The following is a 14,252-nucleotide window of genomic DNA, read 5'->3' as shown; positions in this document are numbered from 1 at the left end:
ATGAGAAAAAAATATCAACAAGTTTTAAGGAAAAAAAATTACATAAGTTTTAATAGGTTATATTTTTGAATGGTGTTAGTGTTAATTTAAAAAAGATATTAAATTAATTCTATTCAATAAGTATTGTGACTCACTTGAGTAAAAAAATATAAAGAGCAATGTGAATCATAGAGTTAAATATTGTGATCAAATTATTAAGTAAGTCAAATTTATTTATTTTATATATAATTTCAAACTCATTAATTTGAAATTTCATTTCTCGTTGTTATCATATTGTATCTATGTTCCTATTATCCCTTTATCGTTTTATTAGAAGTCTCACATCGACTATAGATAATGTCAATTTATAATATATAAGTGGATGTAAACCTCACTTTATTAGCCGGTTTTATGAGATTGAATTATGTTGAAAGTCCATTTCTTAACATAGTATCAAAACTATGATTAGAGTCTATCCTATCGATATTTGTTATTTGTTGGACATGTTGTTTCACCCGCTATTGGACCATTATCGGATAACCTATTAATGTCTAGTGAATGCAAACGTCACCTTACAAACCAATTTTTTTAAATAAAAATCATAATAAATAAAACATAATATTATTAAGTAATCAATATAAAAATTATATATATTTTTATTTTAAAACATCAAGATTGAAATTATAATCATGTAAATATATCAAATAATAATTAGATAATTGTCAAATAAATATAAAAGACGTGTCTCAATTAAGTTAAGAATAATTATGATAAGAACAATTATTTTATACATAAGAGATGACATATTTTATAATAAAAATATGAAAAAGAAAAGAATGAACCTTTAGTTAACAAAATGGATATAATCTTCTTTATAATAAAACAAGTCCGAAAAACTTAATTTCAAATAATTGAAACACATTTTAAAAAATATTCAAGATAGAAATCTTTATAAAAAATCTAGAAAACTTGTAAAAAATTTGTGATATATGTAGAATATATAGTATTTGTTTTATAGTATTTTTAACGTATTATTTAATTGAAAGGGGAAAATAAAGAAATTTATATTTAATTTTTTGTGCTTAAAATACATTCTGTTTTTTCAGAAGAGTCCTCAAACTTTTTTACAAACATGAAAGAGTCCTATAACTACATTCATTATAAAAGTCCATATTTAGAAATTAATTTATTTCAACTCACTTTAAATTTAACTTCAGAGGCAAAATCAAATTTAAGAAAAAAACCAATAGTTAAGTTTAGGGTAAACTTTGCACAAACATGAGCATCCTAATGCACATTCTCTAAATTATTATTTTTATAACAATTGTATATCCCTGGAGACAGAAGTTTGAAGTTTAATTAAGAATAATGGTTTTAGTTATGTACAAAGTTAAATGCCAGCAAGTTTATACAATACAAAGAATAAAAAAATTATATATGTTGTAAGAAAAAAAAAACATTGACATTAGGTTTTCTTTCAAAGTACACTTTGAGGGAGTAAGAAGTAATTTTGAAGTGTTTCTGCGAGAGTGTAGGAATGCTGCAAAACCTACTCGGTGCTAACCAATCACCTTTGACGATAAAGCGAATTTTCATTACACAATTAAGCAGCGACAAGATCTAAGTGGAAGCGAATGAAAATGCATGAATAATTTGTTTTCGTTCGATTCGGCCAAAGTTGAAACGAACCAATCTTCACGCGAGTGTTGGAAGTTTTTGTTATCATACACTGTCCGACAAAACATTTTGAAATTCAATAACTCCGAGTCTGAAGAAAGTAAAGAAGAAACCAGTTAGTTGGAACTTCATAATATGTATGGGAATAGATCCCGAAATCCCACAGTAACATCATAGCATAGTGGTGTGTTCCTTTAACCTTTTTATTACCACTTTTAAGGAAGATCTAACATGTTTCGGCCACGTGGAGCCAATGACATCTACTCATGTTTCTTTTTTTCCTCAGCGACAACGCCTGCCCACAACCATGAACAAGATTAACTAATTAATTATCTCACTAAATTTATTTTTTATTTTTTCTGTTTAATATAAATAGGACAAATGCATAGTCTCCACCACACAATGTCTTCACTATATTCTATCACTTTTCTTACCACCACTTATGCAATCTGCACTAACATAAGCACGTTTAAAAAATCCTTCATTTACTCTTGTTTAATCTAATATTGTATAATTTACAACATTGTTTAATAGATTTTGTATTAATTTATGATAATAATTTTGTTTATATTGTGGGTGGTGGGACTATTTTCTATTTTCTCAAAGAATAATAATATTAGAATATTGGTTACTAAAAAAGTAATTTTCAAATGTTAATAGTTAATAATGTTACAGTTTTTATATTTGGGTAATTTTATGGCATGTTTGGCGGGTACACAGATAATAAGCCAACCCACCCTTTCTCTTACCAATGAGAAGAGTCTCCCAAAGGGAAAAAAATCAAAATAAATAAGAAAAGAAGCTTAGAAACTGAAAGAGAGAGAAAATAGAGAGAGAAAGAGAGCAACTAATACTGTGGAAGAAACATAGAGGCAGTGTATGAGTGAGTGACTGAGAGAGAAAGAGAGAGAAAATCCAAACCAGTTTCTCACTCTTTTGATCGGAACCTCTCATTCCTGCCTTCAGGTTGAGACCCTTTTTTCTTCTCTTTGGTCCGTACAATGGAGCGGTACGGCCGGGCCAGCGAAGGGTCGCAGTCTGATCCGTCGCCGGAATGGACCGTGGCCGGCGCCGACGCCGGCATCGAAGGTGACTCTATCTACATTATCTGTTATTCCTTTCACGATTCTCGATTTGCGCTGAATAATGCAGAGTGTGGTAATAATGGAAGTAGGTTTGATCTTGATTTCGCTAATAATGCAGAGTCCTCGTGGCAACACGGATTGGCAGCTGCCGAATCGTACCCTCTGCGACCCGATGAGGCTGATTGTATCTATTATCTGAGGACGGGATTTTGCGGTTACGGCACACGGTGTCGTTTCAACCATCCCCGTGACCGTGCTGCGGTAATAAATAAATCTGCTTCTTCTTTTTCTTTCTAGTTTCTCAGGGTTTCTGGTTCGTTGCTTACTCCTGTGTAAGTGCGTGTCTCCAATTTCGCCTTTGATCTTGGCTTTGTGCAGTTCGGTTTGTTGAATTTTACTTGTGTTGTGGGTTAATCGAACTCGGTTGGGCGAGATTTAGATGTCTGCATTGGACACTGTGATCGAATGATGTTTCTTAAGTTGAAAATACTTCTGCATGTTTTGTTACTTAGGTCATTGGAGCTGCGGCGAGGACTGGAGGGGAGTTTCCGGAGCGCGTGGGGCAGCCTGTGTGCCAGGTTTTTTAATATGGCTTTCATTCATAGATTCTTTGCTGCACCTGTATTAAATGGTTACATTTGATTGGTGATACTGTAAATGCAATTACTTTATGTTTTACAAAATGACGTGTTCTGGTGTTTCTTATAATAAATGTCGAGGTTTGGGTGAAAATTGAGATTGACTTCTATTTTTGTTCTGGTTGTCTTCAATGCTGGTGGCCTTCCTTATGTGTTGGTTGTATTGCATATGCTCGTGGTTGAACTGCAGTACTATATGAGGACGGGATCATGCAAGTTTGGTGCATCCTGCAAGTACCACCATCCTAGGCAGGCGGCAGGCAATGCTACCCCTGTGCCACTAAATTATTATGGATATCCGTTGCGAGTGGTCTGTATCGGTCTATGTTTATTGCGTAATATTATGTGTTCTTTGTGAATGTTGGGATCATATTTTCTTAATGAGGATGGAAGTTTGATTCAAACTATTTTTCATGATTAATAACAGGGAGAGAAAGAGTGTTCCTATTATGTGAAAACTGGACAGTGCAAATTTGGTGCAACTTGTAAATTCCACCATCCCCAGCCTGCAGGTGTCCAAGTTATTGCACCATCACCGGTTCCCGCAGTTTCACATCTGCCTGTTCCGGTACCTTCACCGGTATATCCAACTGTACAGCCCCAATCTGGTCCTTCGCAACAACAATATGGTGTACTTGTTGCAAGGCCTCCTATGCTGCCTGGCTCAGTAGTTCAGGGTCCGTATGGGCCTATGGTGGTGTCTCCTGCCATGGTCCCTTTTTCAGGCTGGGGTCCTTATCAGGTAGGTCCACTATGCGCTGCTTACTCAAGTTTTGTGCACATTTACTAAATCTCTTAAGCACTTGGTGCAGGCTCCTGCAACAACCCCTGTAATGCCATCTAGCTCTGCGTCTAATGTTGGTTCAACACAGCTTTATGGGATAACCCCACTACCTTCGTCGGCAGCTACTTTCACTGGACCTTATCAGCCTTCTGGTTCCTCAGTTGGTCCTTCAGGTGCTATTCAGAAGGAGCATCCATTTCCAGAAAGACCTGATCAACCAGAATGTCATTATTACATGAAAACAGGGGAGTGCAAATTTGGTCCATCTTGCAGATATCATCATCCACCAGACAAGGGAGCACCTAAAGCAAATGTAATCCTTAGTCCTGTGGGTCTTCCTTTGCGTCCGGTAATTTCAAGTTCTTTGTTCTTTGGTGCTTTATACTGGGTTGTCATAAAAAAAGGATCACAGTAGGAACCGTTTTTTCGTTCTTATTTTATGCTAGCTCTTTTTTAGGACACCTTTCTATTTTAATGTATTATGCATATTATGCATTCATGTTGGACTACACATTCTGCTGATATTTAGAATCGCATTCATGTTGGACTATACATTATGCATTCATGTTGGACTACTCTGTACAACATCCATTACAAGTGTGCTTCTGGATCCTTCTTTAGGTTTAGGTTTTGTTAAATTGTAGTGTATCGCCGTAATACACTTATATCTGTATGTTAACTCCTTTTTCAATTCTCGTTCTAGGGATATGATCTTTGACTGGCCAAGGAATATTTTCTTATACAAACTCTTGAATGATTGAAACTTTTGTTCTCCTCTTTAAAATTGTATGTACTAAAACATAACACTTATAATTGAGATAATGTAATACTTCTCTGATTAGTCTCTCTTGATGAGTTACTTGTCCTTGAAGAATGGACGAACCAAAAGCCTACTGACACCTAGCGCTAAAATTTTATTTCATCAAAAGAGAGTGGGCAGGGCAGCAAGGATCAATAACCAGATAATCCCTAGTCTCATATTAATATATATGCCAAAATTATTTCTTATTAATAGGTTCGATTATTTTGTTTATAGTTTTATTGAATTTTAAATATAGTCCTTGTACTTAAAATTTCAGAATAGATTATTGGTTTTCCGCTAGTTGCCAGCATTTAGACTCTGTTTGTGGATCTTTTCGGTCATGTGCAAGCCATTTTGCTGTTACAACTTATACAGGTTTCAGGGACACCAAGTACAAAATTTTATAATTAGGAGGGACTCAATTAAAAACTAAAAAAGTTTTTGGAACTTATAATGTATTAGAACTCAATGAACATTATCATTTTACACCTTTTTTTTTTACTTAGTTTAAATATAGAATCAAGTTCTTTTCAGTTACATGTTCGACATGGTGTTTCTAAATGCAGAATAATTTATTAGACCTTATACACCGCCATGACATCAATGTTTTCATTGTGTGATTTATATGTCACGTGCTATTTCTTACTTATTTTGATTCTTATTGGATGTTTATTATATACATTCTCTGAAGCTATTTTTCGGTCTATTGGAGTATTCCGTGTTATTTTCTTTGTTTGTATGCTTGAAATTTATCTATATTATGAAATGTCTTTCTAATATTAAGTTGTGATTCAAGAACCATAAGAGTATTGTGTGGGCTTTGGCTTTGTGTGGAATTGGTTGACGTTGTTTGTATTTTCCTTTAACCTTTGTCGATGCCACAAATTTCTGGTTATGTGCTCTGTTATCTGTGGTTCTCCTCCTTAGAGCTATGTTCTCATGCTAGCTTGAGGTGTTCCAACCTTATTTCTATTGGTAATTTCATATTTCATTCTTGTGATTTTGGATTAGGGGCGATCTCTATTTTCCATGCACAAAACAGATGTTGATGTTTGATGGCATGCTTCCTCGTGTTATTTTACGAGAACATATTCCGGTCTTCGTAGGCTAGACGTTAATGATCTTTTTGGCTATTATTTTTCAGTCTGAAGTGCTGTAGCATTTTATTTTGTTTTCTGGAGCGGTTGAAGAATATACAAGTATTTGTGTGTACTCATTATGAATTTATTTGTTTAAAGGACTGTTGATGCAATGATAAATCTGCCTATTCTGTTTTAATTTTAAATTGTCTGACTGCTTTCCTGAATTCTTAATTGTTAATTGTTCGACTTTGTGTTTGATAATCAGGGGGCACCGCCTTGCACTCATTATACACAGCGTGGAGTTTGCAAATTTGGTTCTGCATGCAAATTCGATCATCCTATGGGATCACTTAGCTACAGTCCATCTGCCTCTTCCCTGGCTGACATGCCAGTTGCACCCTATCCTGTGGGTTCCTCAATCGGTACTCTTGCTCCGTCATCTTCATCCTCAGAGTTGCGGCCTGAACTTGGTGCAGGAGTCAGTAAGGAGTCTGTTTCGTCCAGAATGTCTTCAATGAGCACATCAACCGGATCAGTTGGTTTGACCTTGTCAAGCGTTGGACCCATTTCTCATTCAAGCACCCAACCATCTGCTCAGAGTTCCAGTTCTTCAGCAACTACCAGTGCTACCACAAGTAGCACTGTCTCTCACACCTCAAGCTAAGCAATGTGAATGAATTCCTCATTATCACTCCTTTTTATCTCAATTTTTCAACCGGCGATCATCACTCAAGGAGGTTCTCAAATAGGTTTTATTTTTCAATTAATCCAGTTCCGCATTCAGGTCTAGCACACACTTTCCCACCAATTGTCTGTGTCCATATAATCTTTCTGTGGCCATCCTTTTTATCTTGAATAAACCATGGCCAACCTTGAGAGTTTTAGCAACCCATACACGCACCTTGCTTTTGGATAACTTCAAAAGTATCTGCAACTCCATCATGCACATGTCCATTCACATCTCCAATTTTAGTAGTTTCTGGTGCTTATTTATGCTTCAATCTTTTTTGATGAGAAAAATTCTGCTCGGAGTTTCATTGACCATGTGTAATCCCTCTTCACATGAACCCCTTTTGCATTTGGGAATATATCCAAATCCTTTCCTGGAAGGTCCTGTTTGCCACCGTTCCCAAGTTATCCAAGGTTTGACGTGAAGAGTAGTAATCAGGAGACTACAATGAGGCTTCACATTGCTATCTTTTATGAATTTAGATACACGGTGATGTTGTGACAAGTAAAATGCTTGACTTGGTACTTAAGTTTATTACAGAATACATATATGAAGAAAGACATTTAAATTAACACATTTCAAAGTCCAATAATCTTTTTTTCACTGTCATTTTACCTGGTCGAGCTTTCCTGGGGGATCAGGTATCTTTCTGGCGGATTTTCTTTTGATCACCCCTCCCCCATTAGATTCGGATATGTTTATTGTAAGATGATTGTAGTTATCAATAGAATACACTTTAGTCGAGCTAACGAGCACGCGACAGAACATGCAACGCAGTTCAGAGTCCGAAATAAGGTACACGTGTTCTTATTTCTTGGCCGCTTCAAAGTTGAAGGACAGGTGTACTGCACCTTCCCTGACCAACCGAACCGCCGTAACATTGAAAAAAACCTCAATTAATCAAATATGAAACTGGTCTCTTCAGAGTTTATCATCCTGTCTAAATGGTGTTTTTTTTTTTGGTGGTTCTGTTGGTAAAAGCTAGGTCAGCCTTTGAACTAGAATTAATGTCGTCCAATTATTTGTTTTAGAAAACTATGTTGTTTTTCCAATTTTTTTTAATTAATCAAACTTGGTTTTTCCTTATTCTATTACGAAGGTATCTACTTGTACTCAGTATCTCTGTAATTGGATGGCAGGATTTTTATCAACGATACTGGACAACTGACAAGATGAAAAAAATTAATCAGATGGGAGTAGTTTTGATGGAGGACTTCAAAGTATTTCTAATGGTCCCCTTTAGGGTTCTTATTAACAAAATATTATACGTATTCTGGGTTCTTCGAACATGAGTCCATTAAAATTGAGAAAACATATATTAAATAAACTTTTTAACTTTACAGAAAAATGTTTTCATTTTTTTTATTAAATGTATTAAATAATGTTTTCATTAGTAAAAAAGTATTCGAAAAAAAAAATGAAAAATACTGAGTGGGATAAGTATTTTTAATATGAGGTCCAAATTGTCATAGCTCAATTGAAGCTCAATATTGAAGCCTTTTTCTTTCCTCAGTATCGAATCATCCTTGTGTAGTTGTGCTTCCATTCTATTTTTCATTATGTTAAATGGTGCCTTTTTGGTATTATATTATGCACACAAAAATTCCATCCTTCTCTCTTTCTTATGGATTCAATTTGTGTTGTTTTTATAGATGTAATGATAAATATAAATGTACATTGACCCGTATTTTGTTTAAGTTTGTTTTTCTTGTATTTCTAAAGTTTTTTGTCATAGTATCAAAGCTTCCACAAGTGTTTTGAACTTCAAGAAGAGGTTTAACATAGTCAACAGATAGTTTACAAGTTCAAATCAATGTGGGAGGAATTTGTTCAGTTATCTCCATATTCATGTTGAATTAAGAGGTATGATCGACATGATCTCGTAATTCTTATTTTCGAAGGGTTTGATTTTTCTTTGTAGTTTGTTCTCAAGTCCTACTCATGGATCTTCATGTTCAACTAAGAAGTATTATCAACTGTGATTTAACAATTCGCCTCTTCAAAAGGCTTGATGTATGCTTATATGTTGTAATATATTTATAAAGGTAGTTGCCACTTACTTAAATACATGTATAAAATAATATTTAAACTTGAATTGATAATTATGATACGAAGGTTTAACACAACAAGAAAAATATATATTTTGTTAAGATGTGAAGGAAATCTTGTCAAGACGTAAAAGAAGTTGTAAATATAAGAGATCCAAACATAAGTTATAATTTACTATGAATGCAACAATAAAAATGTAAATATTAATTTAAATTATCCAATGAAGAAGAATAGATTGTGAAGGTAATATGTAACAATTATAATAATTCGATATATTAATATGTCATTCATATACTTGTAAGAACCTAGGAAATATGGTAATTGAGTATAGAGAAGTATTAAAATAAAGGAAATGAGTTTTTTGGTGTTAAAATATATCAACAGTATAAATAGGAATTTTTAAACACTCAGTTCATTATCTTAAAACTGTCTATTTCTCTAGAACCATTTTCTCTACTCTTCCTTTCTCTTTTCTCTAGATTTCTTCCATCTCACTCCAATTGTTCAACAATCAGACTGTGCTTAAACAATCCTGGTGTCAAGAGCTTCCATTACACTGATCAGTTTCTTGTTTTAGAGCCGATAAGTTGTCTCTCTTTGATTCTTGAAATTTCTACAATTTCTAGTGCATGCAAACACTGTTCGGTTTGCATGTGTCATTGGCTCTTCATCTTGGTTCTGATTTTGTTTCTGGTTCGGTGGTTGGTTTCCTTTCACCGATCCAAAGTTTGTAGGCTGTCTTAGGATCACTGGTGGTTTAAAAGAACGGTGAAGAAGTTGAAAATCTGTCAAGTTGCTTTGAGGTAAGGGAAGCTATAATCTAATTACTTGGTTGATAATGTATGAAATTGATGTTTGATGGCTTTGCATGTGTGTGAAACTGAATGATTGTGTGTTTGGTATTATTATTGAAGACTATTAAGTGTTGTATTCATGTTGATTGTGATTCTGCATAATTCTGGTTAGTGGCCGAGTGATATTGGGAGGAAGTGTGGTAGTAAAGATGGAGAAATTATGTTCGGTGTGAGTTTGGTCTGTATAATATAAATTGGGAGGATTAGAAGTTGGGAAGAATGAAGGAAATTGGTAGAGTGGTGTTGATCATAATTCTACAGTCATTCTGCAGAATTATGCAGTTCGCTGAGGGTCTTTCGTTGACCGTCCGACTTTCTTCTTGTGTTTAACTAAGTTCTGTTTAGGTGGGACTTCAGTTAATGATCGATCAGTCTTGTACTGGTAGTTGATTTAAAAGGTGTTCGGTCTAGTATTTGTATTAGTATTCGTTCTTAACTGTGTTCGGCCTCTCATGGATCTTACCTTTTAATGACCTTTCGGTTACTTTAGTGATCGGTCCTACCTGAGTATTTTGTCTAAGTCCAGAGTGTTAGGTCTTAGTGGGGTGTGTGGCCTCTTAGTAGCGATCGATCTTAGTGGGGTGTGTGGCCTCTTAGTAGCGATCGGTCTTAGTGGGGTGTGTGACTTCTTAGTAGCGATCAGTCTTAGTGGGGTGTGTGGCCTCTTAGTAGAGATCGGTCTTGGTGGGTGTGTGTGGTCTCTTAGTAGTATTAAGTTTTATATACTAGTGCTAGGTCTTGTACTAGTGCTCGGTCTCATAAGAGTAATCAGTCTTATATAAGTATTCGGTATCAACTCTAAGCGTTTGGCCTAAGCTATAGGTGCTCGACCCTCTCTTCAGCTGTACCTAGTATTGAACGATCGGTCTCCAACATTCACAGGGAATCCGGTCTTGTTCATATAGGTTTGGTGATTTCTGTTCGGCCTATATTTATATTTATTCCCGTGTGCTATTTTAACTAATTGTTCTAATTGCTTTGATGACTTATGTAAGCATTATTATAATGGTGTAAAAATGAAAGTATTGTATGATAATTGTAATATGGATGTGAAAGAGAATTCCAAGGACGAATCTCTCAGTGATTTGGTATCAAGATGGTGGTAAAGTATGAATATGGATAGCGAAATCCACGGCGTTCATCCTGACATTCTAATGATTACCAAGTGTCAAGTAGAAATAGGTAAATCATGTCGTGAGAATATCAGAAGGTTCTAGCCTATAGGATATCACAGGTGAGTTATAACGAACTAACTCGATATGACAATTGAGGGTGTTATAATATTGTGTCATTACACAAAATATTATAACTCGTAACACATGTCAGTATAATTTGCTTTACCATATTAATCCACTTGCTACTTTTCTTTTTAAATTTTATTGTTAGTGCAACGTGTTAGTATATTTATATATTAGAAAGACAAATAAAAAGAATTAATATATTTACATCATTATAAATAATAGTGGAAACTTATTTCGTAAAGTTAATGATTTAACTTTAAATACTATGATATATTTAAATAATGTATGAAAAAAATAATTATTTTTTAAATACAAACGTGAAACCTTATCTACTTTGTCATCTCCACACAAAAATATGCAATAGTTTATAATATAGTGTGTTATTGAAAGATATGATTGTTTTATAATTTATTTAATTAAAATGAACCTGCAATTACTTTTAATATTTAAACATTTTTCCATAATGGTAAAATATAATTTAAAATAAAATATAAATATAAATTCTATATAAAAAATGGGAACTTCTTTAATATATTGTTATAAATCACTTAATATCAATGATCTACAAGTTCAGCATCAAATTTTGTAATTTTTTTTCCATAAAACTAATTTATATCAATCCAAGTTAAAATTTTTGATAAAGTATATAAGTTTTTTTAAAAAATTATAAGCTAAAAAGTTAATAAAAAATGTCATCATACTATACTGTAGTGTTATTTAAAATATAAATAAATATCTGTTACTAAGTACTATATGTTTCTATGTTTTCTAAAAAATATACATGATTATTATCAAAATATCATGTTTTAAAATTTGACAAACATGAAAATTGCATATCATCAATAAAACTAATGATTTAGGTTCTTTTTATGTGGTTATTAAAAAACATCTAAAGAAAGTTGCCCCTTTGCAGAGATAATGTTTAGAGGTGTTTGTATGACACAAAAAGCATACATTAAATTATTTAACTTAAAATAAAATTAAAAGAGTTCAAAAGGTTAGCACATGATATGAAGTTTTAATATAGTATTATCATTATAAAAAAGAGAGTTAATTCTTTAATATAAACCCAAACACATTACATGTTTGCTGTGGTATTTCAAGTAGAAAACGTGAAACTCAACCCAAACACATTACTTTTGGATAAATGTATGCAAAATAAATTTCGGGATTAAAAATAAATTTAATTTGTAAAACTTCTTTTACACAACTTTTTAAGATTTGTGTTTTTTGATTTATATATAAATAAATTTCTGCTTATGAAGAACATTATACTTTTAGTTTTTTAGAGAAATTGATCCTAATAAAATGTCTACAATTTATTTGGTAAGTATTTTGTTATAATTTGATCGAAAAAGAAAATGGAAGTGATAAGATTTATTTGGGATCCTGGGTGTCCTGCTTGCCATGTTCCCATACCTAACGATGATATTGGTTAATAAAGCAGAGAAGTTTGATTTATGGTTTGAAAGTTAAACCTGTTTTAGAAGGTGATGAAAGAAAAGAGAAAAAGGAAGAGGAAAAGAAGGAAAAACAACTCATTATCTAATCAATCAATAGTCAGAAAAAGGGAATGTACTGCAAGCAATAGATTAGAATCGCGGGTTATTGGCTTCACAATATGTCTTTCTGTGAAGCTATATATGCTGTTTGATGGATATGCTTGTGCCATCACCACCTTTATTGTACCCAAAAGTTTAGGCAACTAGCCCAAAAGAAGGATAAAATCATGCCATCAATATGCATCAATATAAATAATCACTTTTCTTGTACTTTTCTTCTTTACATTCTTTTTCTCAAACTTTATTTTGAATCGTTGCTCCCCTTTCATTTTGAATGACAAGCTTGCTATTGCTATTGCTATTACATTAACATGTTGAAAGAAAAATCTGCCATTTATAAGAGGAAAAGGGTTTGCATTGATTTGAAAGTGAGAGGTGGTAGTGGAGCTCAAAAGCCAAAGAGCTCAATCACTCACCCCATCATCATCATCATGTGTGCAATTTAGTAATTACATTAGAAGAAGGAAAAAGGGTTGCTAGACCCAAGTTACAAGGAAAATTAAAAAGAAAAACGTACAAGTGCATGCAATGCAAGTACAGAAGAGGCTAACTAAGACACTCCTTGATAAATGCACCTCAGTCTGAGACTCAGAAGAGTGGGTATCCCAAGTCTACGTCCCCAAAGGGTGGAAGTGATGGAGAACAGGTAGTAGAAGAAGCACACTCATTCATTACTCCATAGCTTGGACTTGGACTCTGATCATCACTCATCGGGTACAATGCATCCATGCACCCATTTTCCACCCTTAATGGGTTCTTAAATATGGCTGAAAGTTCACTGCAGTTCCAATCCCATGACTGTTGATCATCCCATGATCCTTGACTCATGACTTCACTTGGATAACAAAACTCTGAAAAGTTAGAGGCCATTCCTGCCATTTCTTGAGAGTAGTAGTACTGTTCATGATGATTAGTACTCTCACTGGAGTTTGTGTTAGCCTTTTGATCGCTCACATTGCTCTTTCTGGAGTTTGAACTGTTTGTTCTGGAGGAAGCAGGTCTGAAACAGTTATCAGGAACTATGCATTCAAGGTAGCCTGAGTTGGAATCACTGGAAAAGAAGAAACTATCATCCTGATCAGCCGACCCATACGTGGTTTCAATTTCAACAAAGGCGTCATTGTTCAATGGGGAGGGGTTTCCAGTGTTTGAAGTGTGGACAACCTTGGGGAGGCTATTCTGGTTGTTTGGCTGTTTGGTGTGAGTGGTGTTAGAGAGGAACTGTGAAGGTGGGAGGAGAGGTTGAAGTTGAAGTTGGACTTGAACATCGGCAGGAGAAAGTATAGTGTGGAAGTTGATGTTGTCGGAGTAAACAAAGTTGGTTCTTGCCTGGTTTCCTTTCATGGAGAGAGCAGCTCTGTCATAAGCAAGAGCTGCTTCCTGAGCAGTGTCGAAAGTGCCAAGCCAATGCCTTTCTTTGGTTGTGGGGTCTCTGATTTCAGCAGCATATCGACCCCAAGGACGCCTCCTGACCCCGAGGAACCTTCCTGGCTCAGCTTGCTTCCTTCTGCCTCTTCTCTCACCAGAAGGAGATGTGTTGCGTTGGAGAAGAGAGAGACACATTTGAGTTTGGTTGGGATCATATCCTTTGAAGGGTGTATCTGAGGTTCTAGAGGTTGACATGGGTAGGGAAATGGCAAAGAAAATTTGGAGTGAAATGAGGTGAGGAAATGTGAGTGGGCTAGGGGGAGTTAAATAGTGTGCCAAATGAAGAGAGGACAGAAGAGAATGGGGACTAGGACTTAGGAGCAGTGCAGTGCAGTGAAGGT

At 34.5% G+C, this 14,252-nt stretch overlaps 2 protein-coding genes across 2 annotated transcripts; one reads left to right on the top strand and one right to left on the bottom strand.

The window, feature by feature from the left end:
* The first annotated feature begins 2,432 nt into the window (after positions 1-2,432).
* LOC108319163 (zinc finger CCCH domain-containing protein 34) lies at positions 2,433-7,349 on the top strand. Its single transcript, XM_017550205.2, has 7 exons — positions 2,433-2,745; positions 2,860-3,002; positions 3,254-3,319; positions 3,570-3,689; positions 3,807-4,121; positions 4,192-4,512; positions 6,313-7,349. Exons 1-7 carry the CDS (start codon positions 2,658-2,660, stop codon positions 6,709-6,711), a joined length of 1,452 nt encoding a protein of 483 aa, XP_017405694.2. The 5' UTR covers positions 2,433-2,657; the 3' UTR covers positions 6,712-7,349.
* Positions 7,350-12,847: 5,498 nt separating this feature from the next.
* Positions 12,848-14,252, bottom strand: LOC108341222 (ethylene-responsive transcription factor ERF086). The gene has a single exon (XM_017578910.2). The coding sequence runs from the start codon at positions 14,104-14,106 to the stop codon at positions 13,072-13,074; it is 1,035 nt and encodes a 344-aa protein (XP_017434399.1). The 5' UTR covers positions 14,107-14,252; the 3' UTR covers positions 12,848-13,071.

Source organism: Vigna angularis, chromosome 1 (genome assembly GCF_016808095.1).
Source record: "Vigna angularis cultivar LongXiaoDou No.4 chromosome 1, ASM1680809v1, whole genome shotgun sequence".
Taxonomy (NCBI): domain Eukaryota; kingdom Viridiplantae; phylum Streptophyta; class Magnoliopsida; order Fabales; family Fabaceae; genus Vigna; species Vigna angularis.
Note: the sequence above shows the minus strand (reverse complement) of the source record. Positions and strands in the feature narration are given on the sequence as shown.

Coding starts and splice junctions, on each gene's coding strand:
- LOC108319163 (XM_017550205.2), top strand. CDS start 2,658: ATGGAGCGGTACGGCCGGGCCAGCGAAGGGTCGCAGTCTGATCCGTCG. Junction 2,746..2,859: donor CGCCGACGCCGGCATCGAAG/GTGACTCTATCT, acceptor CTAATAATGCAG/AGTCCTCGTGGCAACACGGA. Junction 4,122..4,191: donor CAGGCTGGGGTCCTTATCAG/GTAGGTCCACTA, acceptor CACTTGGTGCAG/GCTCCTGCAACAACCCCTGT.
- LOC108341222 (XM_017578910.2), bottom strand. CDS start 14,106: ATGTCAACCTCTAGAACCTCAGATACACCCTTCAAAGGATATGATCCC.